General features: G+C 41.9%; 1 protein-coding gene across 1 annotated transcript in view; it reads left to right on the top strand.

The window, feature by feature from the left end:
• Nucleotides 1-3,837: 3,837 nt before the first annotated feature.
• GLS2 (glutaminase 2) overlaps nucleotides 3,838-16,947 on the top strand; it is a 27,440-nt gene continuing 14,330 nt past the window's right edge. Inside the window, 11 exon segments of the mRNA XM_081961556.1 lie at nucleotides 3,838-4,013; nucleotides 4,016-4,109; nucleotides 4,464-4,488; nucleotides 8,669-8,781; nucleotides 10,466-10,595; nucleotides 11,578-11,595; nucleotides 11,599-11,657; nucleotides 12,411-12,577; nucleotides 14,774-14,910; nucleotides 15,292-15,351; nucleotides 16,769-16,879. Coding sequence (XP_081817682.1) covers nucleotides 3,914-4,013; nucleotides 4,016-4,109; nucleotides 4,464-4,488; nucleotides 8,669-8,781; nucleotides 10,466-10,595; nucleotides 11,578-11,595; nucleotides 11,599-11,657; nucleotides 12,411-12,577; nucleotides 14,774-14,910; nucleotides 15,292-15,351; nucleotides 16,769-16,879 — 1,014 coding nt within the window. The 5' untranslated portion in view covers nucleotides 3,838-3,913.

Genomic DNA, 16,947 nt, shown 5'->3' with positions numbered 1-16,947 from the left:
ATAATAATAATAATAATAATAATAAATATTTATTTCTTAGCCGCACCCTCTCCCGAAGGACTCGGGGCGGCGTACAATGAAACATATGAAATAAATATGGACAAAACAAACATATAACAGAGACATATACCGAGACATACACAAGGAGGAGGTCGGCTGATAAATAAAACAATTAAAATACAGTATTTAAAAACCCCTAGATAATTAAATATAATTAAAATACCCAGTAAAAGCCCATCAGGAGCGATATGGTTAGATCAAAGTTGAGCCAGGCCAGCTGCTTGGAATAGGTGGGTCTTAAGGGTGTTAAGTGAATCTGGCTTTCGCATTGACTTTGCTTGTCAGAAGATCGCAAGAGGGGATCACATGATCCTGGGACGCTATGAATATGAGTCAATTGCCAAGTTTTGATCATGTGACCACGGGGATACTGCAATGTCCGTAACTCATTTTTTTTCAGTGCCGTTGTAACTTTGAACGGTCACTAAATGAACTGTTGTAAGTCAAGAACCACCTATACTGGATGTCCAATACCGTAAGTTAACAAACAAAGCTGCTTTCAAAAAGTGGATATTTGGTCTCTAACTTCCCTCTTCTCTGCATCCAAAAGATTTGCAGTGTTTATAAATATTTAAGCCCTCTTAAAAACCAAACTGTAAATGTTTGCATTTGCTTTGCTGCCTGATGGGTTGTATGAAGAGAAGCCATTCTTTCTTGAATTTGGATAAGCTTCTATTGTGAACATATGCTGTTCAGGTAGTCCTTGACTTACTAGCACAATTGTGACCGTAATTTCTGTTGGTAAGCAGGGCAGTTGTTAAGTGAATCATGCCCAATGTTACACTTTTGCCATGGTTGTTATGCAAATCACTGCATGGGTTATGCAACTGAGGGGGTAATTAAGCAAATCTTCATGGACTTTACTTGTCAGAAGCCATCTGGGAAAATCATGACTGTTGCAACCATTGTAAATACGTGCTGGTTGCCAAGTGCCTGAATTTTGATCAGATGACATGGAGCTGCTGCGATGATTATAATAGCAATAGCACTTAGACTTATATACCGCTTCACAGTGCTTTTACAGCCCTATTTAAGCAGTTTACAGAGTCAGCCTATTGCCCCCAACAATCTGGCTCCTCATTTTACCAACCTGGGAAGGACCGAAGGCTGAGTCAACCTTGAGCCTGGTGAGATTCAATCTGCCAAGCTGCTGGCAGCCGGAGATCAGCAGAAGTAGCCTGCAGTACTGCATTCTAACCACTGCGCCACCACGGCTCTTCTTGAGGACCAGTCATAAGTCATTTTTCAGTGAACAACCACTAAGTGAATGACTGTAAGTCAAGAACTATCTGTAGTTTCATTGCCATGTGTTGTCGATGTTTTATTCACAATTGGATATCATAGGTGTTATATCTTTCTTCCAATGTTGGGCAAAGTTTATCACTGAAGCTGTGAGTGTCTGTCTCAGCGTTCCATCCCCCTGTTCTTTTTTTCTTTTCTTTTAGTTTTCGTAATTAAAAATACAGTGGAGACTTCTGTATTATTAACCTCAAAGATCTAAACGCTCATATTACAAATAATTCAGCATAATTTTTAATATTCAGCATCAACTGTATGATTTGACCAGCTCTGTCCATTTACATCTCAGAAAACTTATTTAACATTGATTATACATTTTCTACTTTGAAAGATAGTTTAATCATTACAGTGTTAATATCTTCTAGTTCCTATTATATATGTACCACTTTACTTGGCTATTTGTATTCTATAATGTAATAAAACTATTTTAAAAAAGTAAAATGTTTCTGAATAAAATAAAAACCTCCACATAACTTTAAGGTAGCAGGTCTTTATTTCAGACTTTATTCTACTCCCTTGGTAGTGGTGAGGTAGGGGGTGGGGGTAGGAAACTATCATTTTGCTCTCATGTATAAAAGGAGACTAGGAAAATGCAACATATATATTCCTTGGAAGTACTGGAAGAAAAATTGACTTTTTAAAAACTTGATAGAACAATGAAACATATGGTATAGCATTAGTTTAATTCAAGAGAAGCAGCTAAATATCAAAATTATTCAAGAAACAATTGGCCACATGAAGAAAATATGTTGAAAAGAGCACAACATGGAGCCTTCTATAACAATCCATCTTTCATTGCAATGCATGAACCTAATAATCTAAGAATGTCAACATATCCAAATGAACAAATGACAGATAGAAGCAGGTTTCGTATCACATAATGAATGACACTTTTGTCCAACATATTACAGACATGAGTGTTGTATAAATGGGGACATATGGTTAGGACAGGGTTCAGTGATGGGTTGCAGGCGGTACGCCCCGGTATGGGTGTACCAGAGCCTGCCCGGAGCACTGGGTACCGTTCCTGTAAGGTGCCCCGGAGGGCCCACCCACCTGCTCCTTACCTGTCCTTTAAAGCCTTTGGTGCTTCTGCGCACGCACATGGCACATTCAGTGCCTGCGAGATGCTCTGCCGAGCAGCTGGAGTGTTGCGGAGGCGTCGCTGGCAGGTACGATGCATGCGCGCGCTGTGCGCGTTCATGTGGAGGACGCCGGGCCCCGTTGCAACCTTACCAGTTGTAACAGGATGCGGAACCCACCATTAAAATGTTAATTCCATAACCATGCGTAACATACACATATTAGCACATCTGCAAATATACATTAAAAATCAATATGGTGCTGTGGTTAAGGTGTTGGATTAGGAACAAGGAAAACCAGCTTCCATTCCTCCCTTAGGGACAGAAACCATCTAGATGATTTGGGGCCAGTTCTTTTCTCTCAACCATAGACTAGTCCATTGCCTTCAACAAAGAGACCTTCAAAACTGTAAAGCCGGCTGGATGACTTTGGGCCAGTTACTCTTTTGCAACCCAACTTACCTGTTATTTTAGGGAAAATACGGGGGGGGGGGAATATTAGGAAAGTTCCCCACTTTTATTTATAAAAAACAATGAAACCAGGATTTAAAAAGTAAGTCTCAAAAGTACAGAAGTTTTATATACCCATAAATTTCAATCACTGCATCTCTACCACTATCAAAATTAGAACGCTATTAATGACTCTCCAGAGGGATGCAGTGGCTCAGTGGCTAAGATGCTGAGCTTGTCGATCAGAAAGTTTGGCAGTTCGAATCCCTAACGCTGAGTAATGCTGTGAGCTCCCGTTACATGTCCCAGCTTCTGCCAACCTAGCAGTTCAAAAGCATGTAAAAATGCTAGTAGAAAAAGAGGAACCACCTTTGGTGGGAAGGTAACAGCGTTCCGTTTAGCATGCCGGCCACATGACCACAGAGACGTCTTCGGACAGCACTGGCTCTTCAGCTTTGAAATGGAGATGAGCAGTGACCCCTAAAGTCGGGAGGACTAGCATATATGTGTGAGGGGAACCTTTACCTTTAATCTCCAGCAAGTGTAAGCACAGGGAGGACAACTTTAATGCAAGCTGCCCCTCTTAACATTCCAAGGAAGTATCGTGTGAGTAGTATCTCGCTATCCCAAACAGTGAATACTGTACACAAAAGCAATGACAGATGCCTATAATATCATAGTCTCCTCGGGTCACTGAAAGAGGGACTGCCTTTAGACACCCAAGAAGCATTGCCTGTATTTTCCTACCCTACTTTTGGAGGGTAGGAAATGCGAAGCCCACGCAAAGCCCCTTCCTCCCGCCATTCCTCATTGGTTTTCTATAGTTCCTTAAAATCGTTGTTTTGCTGATTGGCTGGAGTTCCTCCTCGCCCCTCCCTCCCCTTTTGGAAACCGCCGGCCTGATGTTTTTCTTTTAAAGGGGCAGGAGCCGCGGGGGCGGCAGCCTTGTCCTTTGGCGCTTCCTCCCCGTACCTTTCAAGGTGCGCTCCCGATCTGGAGAGCCGGACGCATCGACTGCAGTCATGGGCGCTCTCAGGATCGTGACAGGAGCGCTGCAGCTTCGGGAGATCCGGCGCCACTGGAGAAGAGGGTCGTCGGGATGCGGTTTGGAGCTGGTCCTTCCGCGGCTTTGGCCAGAGCCCACTACTCCGCCGGAGGGAAAGAGGCGGTGATGAATGGCCGTCACCAGCCGCCGCCTAAGCAGCGCCTCACTGACTAGTAAGGACTATCGCTTGTCACGCTGTAGTTCGGGGGGATCTTAAATTGGGGTGGGTGGGTGTGTCTGGCCATTCCCAATGGCGAAATGTGCAAGATCACTTTACTCCCAACCCTTGGAGTGCAACCCCTTGCCTTGTAGAGTAGAATGGAATAGAATTCTTTATTGGCCAAGTGTGATTGGACACACAAGAAATTTGTCTTTGGTGCATATGCTCTCAGTGTACATAAAGAAACATAAAATAGAATACATTCATCAAGAATCATAAGATACAATACTAGACAACTTTCTCCCTGTGATAGATCCAGGGTGTGTGTGAGCTGAAAAAAGTGTCCTGTGACCCGTTTTTTCCACAGTTGCCACCTCTGCAGCATCCCCACGGTCATGTGATCAAAATTCGGATGCTTGGCAATTGATCCGTGCTTATGACCGTTGTTGTGTTCTGGGTCATGTGAGCACCTTTGGTGGCTTTTTGACAATAAAAGTCAATGGGGAATCCAGATTCACTTAACAACTGGGTTACTAACTTATCAACTGCAGTGATTCACTTAACAGCTGTGGCAAGAAATGTCATAAAATGGGACAAAACTCACTTAACAACATAATTTTGGGCTCAATTGTGGTCGTACGTTGAGGACTATCTGTACTCCAGCTTTATTTATTTGTTCAGTCAAGTAAATGAAGTAGAGAGGCAAAGGAAACCTTGCCTAGAGCAGAGTGTTAGCCTTTTAATTTGTTTCATTCAGTGATTCTTTTTTAAAAAAATGCAACTAGATCTTCACACTGCCCGCACAGCCACAATCAGAGAGTTTTCAGTCCAAGACACAAAAGAAATATTATACTAAATTCTTTAAATATACAGAAGTCATTGTCACTGTCTTTTAGTTGGTGCCTATTGATTTTTGGCATTTCATGTTTTTAATCTATGACATGCTAAGCATCTTCAATTCTGCCAGTCTGTGGGGTAAGAACTGAGGCTGTTCCCAGCAGAAATGCGGGCTGCCATAGAAACATCCCCTCAGCAGCGGAATTGCCTTTGATCCAAAATGCAACTACGGAAAAGAAGAAACAAACTCAGCCCTGGTGCTATTTTATGATCTAAAATATATCAGGCATGGTGAATACTTTGGGGGATTTTTTTCCAGGGCACAAAATCTCCACCAAGTACTAAATGATGGTGATTATGTTTCCGTAGGATGCATGATCGTAATTTGACTTTGTAGGTTAAAACATAAAAATATGCATTTTACTTATGAATGCGTTTTTCTAGCATTCAAATAACATTTGAAGTTGTTGAGAAATATTGGAGGTTTTTTTTAAACATAATCTTTCTTTTGCCACTTGTGCAAGGCTGATATTTTGTCTTCCTTTTTTCATAGAAGTGCAATTCAACATGCAGCTACCTGAATGTATATTGATTAGTGTCCATTGTATCAATATTACAGTGACGTGCTTCTTTCCTTGTTAGAATCCATGAATTTCTGAAAATAATTTTAAATAGACCTTTTTTGGTTCAAATTCATTCATTTAGAAATTATTTTTGCTTCAGACTAATTTTAAACAAGAAATAATAAAATAATAGCATTGGAACATAATGAATTACTATCCACTGTACAATTTACATCTTAACTTAAATCTCTAAATTTTAATTAGTTCTTCTTTTCTTCTTTCCCCCTGATTCTTGCATATTTTGTATATTAAATGCTGGAATGGAATGTATTATATATGTAATGATCACATTTACTATGCCAAATACTTGCCAGAAATAAATTAATAAAGATGGAGAAGATAAAAACAACCGGCCATGTCACTTAGTACCAAAGAATTATTGAACATGAATTTAAATGCGGTATAATGGATTTTTCAGGAATAAAAAAATACAGGGATATTTTTGAATCCACCTTTATGACTAAAAAGCAAAAGCCAGTTTAGAGTTTTGTAGGTAGATGTCAAGTTCCATGGGAAACAAAAAGATATTTATTTATTTATAGCAATACAACAAAATCTTAAAGGCATAGCACAGTAATTTTTCTGTACAACTTATATCTAGTGTAATTAAGGTAGAATTACTGTCTTTCTAATGCTAACCCGGAGAGGTGGTATTCAGCAGGTTCCGACCAGTTCTGGAGAAGTGGTAGCGGAAATTTTGAGTAGTTAGGGGAAATGGTAAATAACACCTCTGACTGGCCCCGTCCCCATCTATTCTCTGCCTCCCAAATTCTAGCAGATCGGGAGGAAATGGGGATTTTGCAGTAACCTTCCCCTGGAGTGGAGAGGGAATGGAGATTTTACAGTATCCTTCCCCTGCCATGCCCACCAAGCCATGCCCACCAAGCCACACCACGCCCACAGAACCAGTAGTAAAAAAAATTGAACCTCACCATTGCTTCCCTGGGATTCAAGAATCTCTTATGGGCCAGCCCTCCTTCCTCCCTTAACTATCTTGTTGTCTGTTCCGTGTTCCCATGGCCCATGACAATAGAGAGAATGGACACTAAATGGTTAGACTGGGAGAGTTACCCCAGTAGGATTACACAGAAAATTCTGATGATGAGGTATTTTCTTATTTGGAACAGCATAAACTCCCAGAATTCGTGAGTCAGAAGTAGCCTACGTAGTTAACTTTGACCCCATGAAGTTTCAGATGTTTTTCAAACCTCAAACATTCATTATATGAAAATAATGTAATAAATACTACTTTAATGATATTACAAATAACAACAACATTGAGCCCTTGTACAATCCCATCAACCCTGCTCTAAACCTCTCCTGATGCTGGTGACTCTGACTTCAGTGAGGGGGAATCTTATTTTCCTATTGTCTGAATACTGAGAAGCAGACCCGTAGGAGCTAATGAGGAGAATAAATTGAGTGTGGAATTATGTTTTCCTGTGGGGAAAATGTTTCCTGTCTCTCTTGGTAGCATGGCTTTAATTTGCCCATATTCTTTTCTTTTTGGAGATACTTCTCTTCCCAGGAATTAATTAATTTTGGTATACAGGAGCAGAGAGACCTACATTAATTCTCCTTTAGGCATGGAAGCTGGTGGGGTGACCCTTAAGAATGGCTAGGATTGCTTGGGTGGAAACGTTGGACTGCCGTCCTGATTTCTAATACAAATGAATCTTTTCAGTGCAAATTTCCCTTTAAATTGGATTTGAAACCTATAACTTTCCATTATCTAAGTAATGGATATGGGGTTTGGTTTTTTTGTGCATTGCTAATTGCAGCATTACATACATGCAGTTAAACTTTGCTGCTCATGATTGTATGTTAGTATTATATGATTGTATTATATGATTGGCAATGCTTTTAAATCACAAATTTTGGTGAATATAAGAGAAATAAATGTTTACTAGATAAGTACCGAACAAATATGGTGGACACAGGATAAGTGTGTCATATATAGGGTCCCTGTGAACCTAAATTATGCATAAAATTATGTGATAAAATGGGTAGAGCTTAAAGATGCGCACAACTTCTGTGTAATGCCTTCCAAATTCTGCACCATCAGAAAATAAAATAGATCTCATGGCTTTAAATGATGGAGCATCCAGTATGACATCAGACACTTTGAGAAAGCCTTTTGCTGGAAGACTGGGGACATCCTTTGCAAAGAACCTTGTCTGAAATGCTACTGTGATGCTACTGTCACAATTTCTACCCCACAGGAAATAAAGATTACAATAACATCTGCTATTCTAATACCGACAGAAATGGAGTATCTATGGATACAGTGGGACCTCGGATCCCGAACGGCTCAGACCACGAACAATTCGGGTGCCGACAAAAAAATCTGCTAAATGTTTCACTTACGTCACAAACACATCCTCGGGAGTCGAATAAACACAGCCGCGGCGATTTTCCCTGCACCAGCAATTTCACCTGCCGCGCCATTTTTTGTGTGTGCATGCATGCACAGTTTGTCTTGCTTCTGGTCACGATCAAATCGGGTGCCGACCAAAGTCCTGGAATGGATTACGGTTGGCACCCAAGGCCCCACTACTGTTTTACCTATAATACAATTTATTCTCACAGTTAATTTTTCTGGGCAATATGCATAATTTTTTACTGGAACCTTCAATTTCCTCTTAGTAGAGATCCGCTCACTCTCTGAAAAACAGCATGTGCACGTTTTACACACATGTAAAAGCATATGTATGCATGTACCAAAGTGTAATTAAGAATTCACCTTACATACTGCTGGGTTCTAAAGTACTGGGTATTGCATCCAGTTCTAGCTACCCTCATCTTGAGCCATGGTGACGCAGTGGTTAGAGTGCAGTACTGCAGGCTACTTCTGCTGCCTGCTGGCTGCCTGCAATTCGGCAGTTCAAATCTCACCAGGCTCAAGGTTGACTCCGTCTTCCATCCTTCCGAGGTGGGTAAAATGAGGACCCTGATTCTTGGGGGTAATATACTGGCTGTGTAAACTGCTTAGCACTGTAAAGACCATGAAGTACTAAGCTGTAAAGCATTGTAAAGCGGTATATAAGTCTAACTGCTATTGCCATCTTGCCGTATATTCACCCATGACTGGTTCTTAATTCAGGACTTATAGCGCACTGGTCTTTGGACCTCAGATCCACGTCTTCGCGACTGCATGAATCTGATGTGGACCGCAACTCAAGAAGCTAGCAGTGGAGGAATGCTGAATCGAGAACTTTTTCGGAGGTAGGAATTACATTGAAGTGTCCCTGGTGGTGTTGTGGCTGTTCTTTCGCAACTGGAGCCCTGAATTTATGTTGGTTTAACAAAGCATATCAGCTTCTGCAGGCAAATTTAGTTTTTGTTCATCATGTTGCAGACAAATTTTGTTCTCTAAACAATCACACTCCGATTCACAGAATTCCTTCTGCAGTGCTAGTCTCACATATTTCCTGTTTGCATCTCTTCCTACTTCGTTATATCTTCTTCCCCCTCAGCCCACCACAATTTTTCATAGCCTAAAAACATGAGAGCTACTTTGGTTAACAATATACATGCTACAGTAGTTACATTTGCACGTTTGGGAACAGCAAATATATAATAGGGTTAGCTTTAGAATGTTAAAAAAATGTCCAATTATTTTGAAAAACTTCAAGTCTTTATTTGGACATGTTGAATTTCTACTCCATTCCTAACATCTGATTGAATGGTAGCTGCATTCAAACAACATACTGTACTTTCATGTGGTATTTTTCAATTGGGCTCTTTGTTGGACGAACCCAAACCGGGAGGTTTTGTCAATCACAACATAGTATGTTGTGTGAACACAGATAACTCTGGTCTAGCAAACAAACTGCAACCAAGCAAACCATACCACAGTGCAGTATACAATTCAACCAATATATATGGGAATGGAAAGTTTATTCTGTGACTTCTTTTTGCTCTGAGCTTTACATGTGGCAGCTAGAAACTGCAGGAGGTTATCTCAAAAAAGAATTATAGAGAAAGATAGGAGAGGAGATAAATCAGTTAGCATTTCAAAACTGGGAGCTCTTTTTTTAAACAAAAATTGGCTAACTTGTTAAGTTTAGATGTTCAAAGGGCAAGAAAAGAGAAAACATACTTTGGATGGTATTGTCAAGTCAGCTGCTTTTCAAGGCAAAGAAGTAGAAGATAAAATAGTCATTACAATTTTCATGTCTGCTTGGTCACTAAATAAGATATCTTACTTTCTTCTCCTATGTGCCATTCAATATTTCAGAATACTTCATTATCATTGTACAACGAAATTCACATAACACCCAGAGACCAGTCCCAACACACATGACAATCCACAACACACCCCACCCACCAAAAATTCCCCACCCCTAAACCACCCAACATCCACACAACAGACCAAGTAATGCTGTCCAACAGCTCCCTGATGGTGGCCCTTTAGCTCATCGTTGAGTGCAGTTATAGCTCTGGGATGAAAATTATTCAGAAGATGTGTAGTCTGAGTTTTCATTGTTTTGTATCTTCTGCCAGAAGGCAACAGTCGAAAAAGATGGTAAGCCGGATGGGAGGAGTCTCTAAGAATATTGTGCAACTTCCTGAAACAGTGTCCAGGGCTGGTAGCTGCAGCCTGATGATATTCTGGACAGTTTTAATGATTCTCTGTAGAGCTTTTGTGTCTGCTGCAGAGCTACTCCCATACCATGCAAGAATGCCGTATGTCAGGACACTCTCAATGGTGCTGCGATAGTAGGACAAAATTAGATGCTGAGATAGATTTATCTTCCTTGGCATTCTCAGGAAGTACAGTCTCTTCGTGCCTCTTCTTCGCAAGCATGTTAGCATTCATAGTCCATGACTGGTCCTCCGAGATATAAATGCCCAGAAATTTAAAACTGCCAATACTAATTATTTCATCTATAATTTTGGCTTTCAGGTGTGTGAGTAGCAATATAATTCTCTTGACCCAGGCTTTCCGGAAGAAATTTGTCATCCCCGACTTTGAGGAGTTTACATCACATGTGGAGCAGATCTTTAAGCGTACCAAAGGACTTAGGGAGGGCAAGGTAAAAAGATCTGATTGCACCTAGCCAGAGGATAAATGATACGATCCCTCTGCTATCTTCCAAAAAAAAAAATCTGTATGGAAAGCTCCCCAGTGCTTGGGTAGAATATGAGAGTGGCAGATAAGAAAGCAAAGAGAATGACTGGCTGGCCTTAGAATTAATGAGAGAGATTGTTTTATGCAACCAGCGTAGGAAGAGGGAACTTGAATTAAGTACCCTTAAGTGCCCTTAACTCTTACTAAAATCCCTGCAAAACTTTTTTCAGTGCTGTTGTAACTTTGAATGGTTACTACAAATGGTTGTAAGTCGAGGGCTATTATCATGGTAATATAAAGCCACAAATGTATGTGGCAGTCTAGGATTTCTTCCTTGGCTGCTGATCTTGTTTGTTAGTGCACTCATCCAGGCTGCTGCTCTAAGTTTCAGTTTAATCCTACAATCTCACTGGTGTAGAACGGAGGCTGGGGGAAACTTCCTCCACTGCCCTCTGTTAGATAGGCTGCAAAGGGTTAATGACTGTTTCACTAGGGCCATGATGGCGAACCTATGGCAAGCATGCCACAGGTGGCACATGGAGCCATTTGTTAGGGCACGCGAGGCGTTGCTCTGTCAGCTCCAGCGTGCATGTGCGTGCTGGCCAGCTGACTTTGGCCTTCATTTTCGGCTGTTTTTCACCTTCCGGAGGCTTCAGGGAAGTCTCCTGAAGTCTCTGAAGGGCCTCTGGGGGGGTGGGAAAGGCCGTTTTCGCCCTCCCCCGGCTCCTAGAAAGCCTCTGGAGCCCGGGGAGGGTGAAAAACAGGTCCATAATGCGCCAAAAACATGCACGCAGGGATGTTGCACGCATAGAATTATGGGTGTGGGCACGTCTGCACATGACCCCCCTACGCTCTCCCCGCTTTTGGCACACAATGGGAAAAAGGTTAGCCATCACTGCCCTAGGGTTTGTCCCACATCCGAACAATTTCTCTTTCCCTTTATATAGGTAGCAAATTACATTCCATAAATGGCAAGATATAATCCAGACATCTGGGGTGTATCTCTCTGCACAGTGTACGGACAATGGTATGTATAAAGAACCGGGATGCCTAAAGGTGTGTGTGTGTGTATGTGAACCTTACAGAATAGGAAAAAAATATTTTCCTCAAAACAACAACTTGGTGAGGTGAGTTGGGTTTAGAGAGAGTGACTGGCCCAAAGTCATCAAGCTAGTTTTTCTGTCTGACGGGGACTGAAAACAATCTTGTGGTTTCTTACCGGGCGTTTTAATCATCAGCACAAACTCAGTGGAATTGTAATACAGGCAGTCCTTGACTTATAATCGGGTCCAATTGGGCCCATCATTTCTGTTCCTAAGTGAGTTATATTTCTTAAGTGTGTTTTGCACCACCTTTTTTGCCACTCTAAGTGAATCATTGCAATTATTAAGTTAGTGACACAATTATTGGGTGAATCTGCTTTCCTCATTGACTTTTCTTGTCAGAAGGTTGCAAAAGGTGATCACATGACACACACACACACACACACACACACACACCTGGGACATTGCAATTGTCATTAATAGGAACGAGTTGTCAAGCATCCAAATTGTGATCATGTGACCACGGGGAATGCTGCAATGGTTGTAAGTGTGAGTAACAGTCCTACGTCACTTTTTTCAGTGCCGTTGTAACTTTGAACTGTTGTAAGTCGAGGACTACCTGTATAAGACAATGTTTTTGGAACAGCGTTCCAACCTTTGCACAAGGATCAGGTCACCATGTCTTTGTCACTGAGTACAAAAGGGCTGGCATTATTTCTCTCTCACTATCTCCCTAGGCATTCCACAGGGGGCCACACTAAGACTCCCTTCTGCCTGCAGTCATGTGTCAAGCCCTTAAAATATGCTGTTGCTGTCAGTGAATTGGGCACAGAGCAAGTCCATCAGTATGTGGGCAAAGAGCCCAGTGGGCTGCGTTACGACAAACTCTCTCTCAATGAAGAAGGTGAGTAGTGGAGAGGAGCCCCAGTGTGCTGGGGAACAGGAGACCACCCAAATATGGACCACCCAGACCAGTGTTCAGCAACCTGCGGCTCTGGAGCCACATGTGGCTCTTTCATCCCTCTGCTGCGGCTCCCTGTTGCTCAAAATATGTGTCACAACTGCCAATGTGCGACACCTGCCAGCACGCGATTTATTGAGCTTTTCGACCCCCAGTAGGCCAACCATGGATAAATCCAAGAAAAGAAAAGTTTCAGAAGAAAGCAGAACCTTTAATTCAAATACATATGCTGGTTTTGGGGGCGCTCAGGAAATAGTCGCGGGAAGGGATTTGTGGCTCCCGGTGATTTCTTTTCTGTGGGAAACGGGTCCAAATGGCTCTCTGAGTGTTTAAGGTTGCCAACCTTTGACCCAGACCATGTTTGCACACCCAGTTGTAACACAGCTGCTGTCCTTTGTCAGCCCCTTTGACAACTGAAAGCCTTACCGTGAGAATGAGACCATTCCAGTTGTGATGAAAACATCTGTATACCTCCAATGAGTGAGTCAGGGTGCAACCGCTGTTGAAAGAAAAGCCACAGTTTGCTATTGTGTACTGTGTGTGAAATATTTGTTTTAACCTTCCGGGATAGTAACATTGTACAAGCCCTGGTATACTGAAAGGTAGTATGGAAATGCTGGTCATAAAATATCTCTATTTCCCCTATTAATATTCTCATGGAAAGTAAGAAGGAGAACTTTTCCCTGAATCTTTATCTATCCCATTAAAACTTTTCCTCTTTCAATCCACTTTAAATTCCATGCAAAATTTCCTAGAACATATGCAAGGGGGAAATGAGAATAGCTTACAAACATTATATGTTTATTTTTCTATGTGTTTGATCATTAGGTAGATGTTTAACAGTTCATTGGTCCTACTTTTTATTATGATTTTATTATGAAGTGAATGGTACTTAACAAACCTATGAAAAAATGCATCCTTTATTAAAGTAATTGTGATTTTTTTTCTTTTTCAGTTACAGCATTTTCTAACAGTTTATAGAGTCAATATATGGCCCCCAAAAATCATTTTAGCAGCCTCGGAAGGATGGAAGGCTAAGTCAACTTTGAGCCAGTCAGGATTGAACTCCTGGCTGTAGGCAGAGTCAGCTTGCAATACTGCATTCTAAGCACTGCACTACTATGGCTTTTTACCAACTCAGAGCTCCTGCAGATCGGTGGCTTCTATAGATGCTAAAAAGTTCAGCCAGAAAAGTTGGTCAGTACTGGGTGAGGATTTGAGAATTGTGGTTCCATCTTATTTATTTAAAAACATTAATAAAGCCTCCCATCTTTCAACCAATTCTGGACAGCTCCCAATGAAAAATTAAAAAGCATATAAAATCATTCTCAAAGCTATAAAACTCAACCAATTAGAAAGTTAAAAAAAAAAACCTGGCACCAATCAGACCTCTTGAGGAGAGTATCCTTTTATTTTTGTTAATTTTAATATGTAAAATTAATGAATTTTAAAGTGCATCCCATAAACTGTGCAAGATCCCTGCAAGATCTATTTGTCTCCCTGCCATCATAACCCTGCTGAGGTTTAGAAATTCTCTTTTTCTTTTCTTAGATTTATAAGGCTGTCAAACTAGAAAGATTCCAGGCAGCTTTATTTCTCATTTATTTCTGAGGTAACATGACTAAAGTGGAACATGTGGGAAGATAACAGACAACTGTTACTTGGCTAACTTGAACACAAAGAAATAAATGAACTTTAAAATTTACATTAAATAAGAGCCGAGGTGGCGCAGTGGTTAGAGTGCAGTACTGCAGGCTACTTCCGCTGACTGCTAGCTGCATTTCTGCAGTTCAGATCTCACCGGCTCAGGGTTGACTCAGCCTTCCATCCTTCTGAAGTGGGTAAAATGAGGACCCAGATTGTAAACCACTTAGAGAGGGCTATAACAGTACTCTGAAGTGGTATAGAAGTCTAAGTGCTATTGCTAAGTGCTATTAAATAGTTTTATTAAAGAAATTAACCTGATTCTATAGCAGGGGTGTCAAACTCAAACCTGTGGGCTGGATCTGGTCTGCAGAGTGCTTAAATCTGGCCCATGGGGCCGGCTTGGAAATAGCAAAGGACTGACCCACGGTGCCTCTGGTAGCCAAAACGGGGCACAGGGGCTGTGCGTGCCCCTCCCCCGTGCCCTGTTTTAAGCCTGGACCGCCTCCTACAGCACCTTTTGGTGGCCAAAACACAGTGCAGGGGGCCACATGCGCCCTTCTGTGCCCCATTTTCACCAGCGGGGTGCTGCAGAAGGCATCCGTCCTGTCTCCCGGCCAGCCCGCATAGGAGTACAATGCCCTCAAAGAAACCCATTTTGATACCCCTGTTCTATTGTACAGTTACAGCCAATCATGACTTGCTTACCTAGTACTAAATAGAGCCCTAATCCTGTCTCCCTGACTGATGGAGGATTTCCAGGGCTAAAACTCTCAGCCTTCCTCAGATTTGCCCATTCACTTACACCTCCCAAATCCATGATTCCTCAGTTTCTCTCTAGAATGTAAACGGAAAGGAGTTGCCCTATATGACCATGTTTTGATTGGCAGTTCCATCTCCCAATCAACACCGATTCCACATATTGGGAAGGCCAGTGAGTTAGAGAAACCTTAACTGAGGAAGATGATGCATAATTCAAAGACTCCTGTTTTAATCCGTTCCTTTGCATTCAGGGATTCCACACTGAATGCATGGTGAATGCAGGAGCCATTGTGGTGAGCTCTCTTATCAAGGTAAAAGTTTCTTCGGCTCTAGTACCGCCATTATACATGGGCTGGAGTCCCTTGACACCGGATACAGTTCAGATTAAAGACATTATCGTCTCTGGACTCACTTTGCAAATGCTGGAATGTGGTTGGTTTGGTTTTGGCTTAGCATGTAACTTGAACACATTAGCTGCTGTGTTTGATAAACTCTGGATACTGTGTGAATAATTCCCATTGCCATATAAGGGGATCTACATAAGGTTCAAACTGCAAAGTCTATATTGCAATGCACACATTGTCACTTCTACTTCTCCTACCCCAGAAACAACATGTGGGCTATCCCATAAGGATGAGGTTTGATATTGTCCTACAAAGATGGATTCTGGTTCCAATTTATCTCCAGGGTGAGAGGTTACAGAATGTTTGGGTTTGTTTGCTGCACTCTAGTCATGGCTGCCATTACCAATAGGCTACAACATGCTGTCGCTACAATTATCTTCCCATTATGATTTTCATCAGGAGTGAAATTCAGCAGGTTCTGACCAGTTCTGGAGAACCGGTAGCGGAAATTTTGAGTAGTTCGGAGGACCGGCAAATACCACCTCTGGCAGGCCCCAGAATGGGGAGGGAATGGGGATTTTGCAATATCCTTCCCCTGCCACACCCACCAAGCCACACCCCAAAAAAATTAGTAAAAAAAAAATGAATTTCACCATTGGTTTTCTTCCTTTGTCCGAGTTGCAACTGTCCTGCTTTTTCACTCTTGGCCAAAGTTGAGGGATCCCTTGTTTCATAGGGCAGATGCATATGGAGCTCAAGCATCTTCTCATCTACCCAAAACTCTCACAAAGCCAAAATATCCCTCCATGTCCTTAAAGTTCTACACAAGATTTAACAGCTCTTCTATCCATTTCAAGAACTGATCTGGGGCCCCTGTAGCTATCTTAACTAGAAGCTTTAGAATGCATGGCTAAACCTATAATGTATTTCTAAACTACACATGGTGGCTCAGTGGCTAAGACGCTGAGCTTGTCGATCAGAAAGGTCAGCAGTTTGGCGGTTCGAATCCCTACCGCCGCATAACGGAGCGAGCTCCCGTTACTCGTCCCAGCTTCTGCCAATCTAGCAGTTCAAAAGCATGTAAAAATGCAAGTAGAAAAATAGGGACCACCTTTGGTGGGAAGGTAACAGCGTTCCGTGCGCCTTCGGTGTTTAGTCATGCCAGCCACATGACCACGAAGACGTCTTCAGACAACGCTGGCTCTTCAGCTTTGAAACAGACATGAGCACCATCCCCTAGAGTTGGGAATGACTAGCACATATGTGCGAGGGGAACCTTTACCTTTAAACTTTCTAACCAATGCTTACATTTGTCAAGATTAAACTCTGTCTCAAAAGGCAATTTGATTCTTTTCTCTCATTTTTTTCCATTCTTCTTCATTAGATGGGCTGCAAGAAAGCAGAGAAGTTTGACTACCTGAGTGTGATCTTCATTTCCCTGCCGGAAAACTCCATAGTGCCCTTCCTCAGGGCTGGAGGAGAAATTGATTTTCTGGCAACGCGGGCTGATCGAGTCATTTATCTTGCAATGCAATCCTGCCGTGTGATTTAGTCATTTGTTTA

The sequence above is a fragment of the Natrix helvetica genome, assembly GCF_964273705.1.
Source record: "Natrix helvetica genome assembly, chromosome: 1".
In the NCBI taxonomy this organism is placed as follows: Eukaryota; Metazoa; Chordata; class Lepidosauria; order Squamata; family Natricidae; genus Natrix; species Natrix helvetica.
The sequence above is the reverse complement of the archived record's forward strand: the minus strand, read 5'-3'. Positions and strand labels throughout refer to the sequence as shown.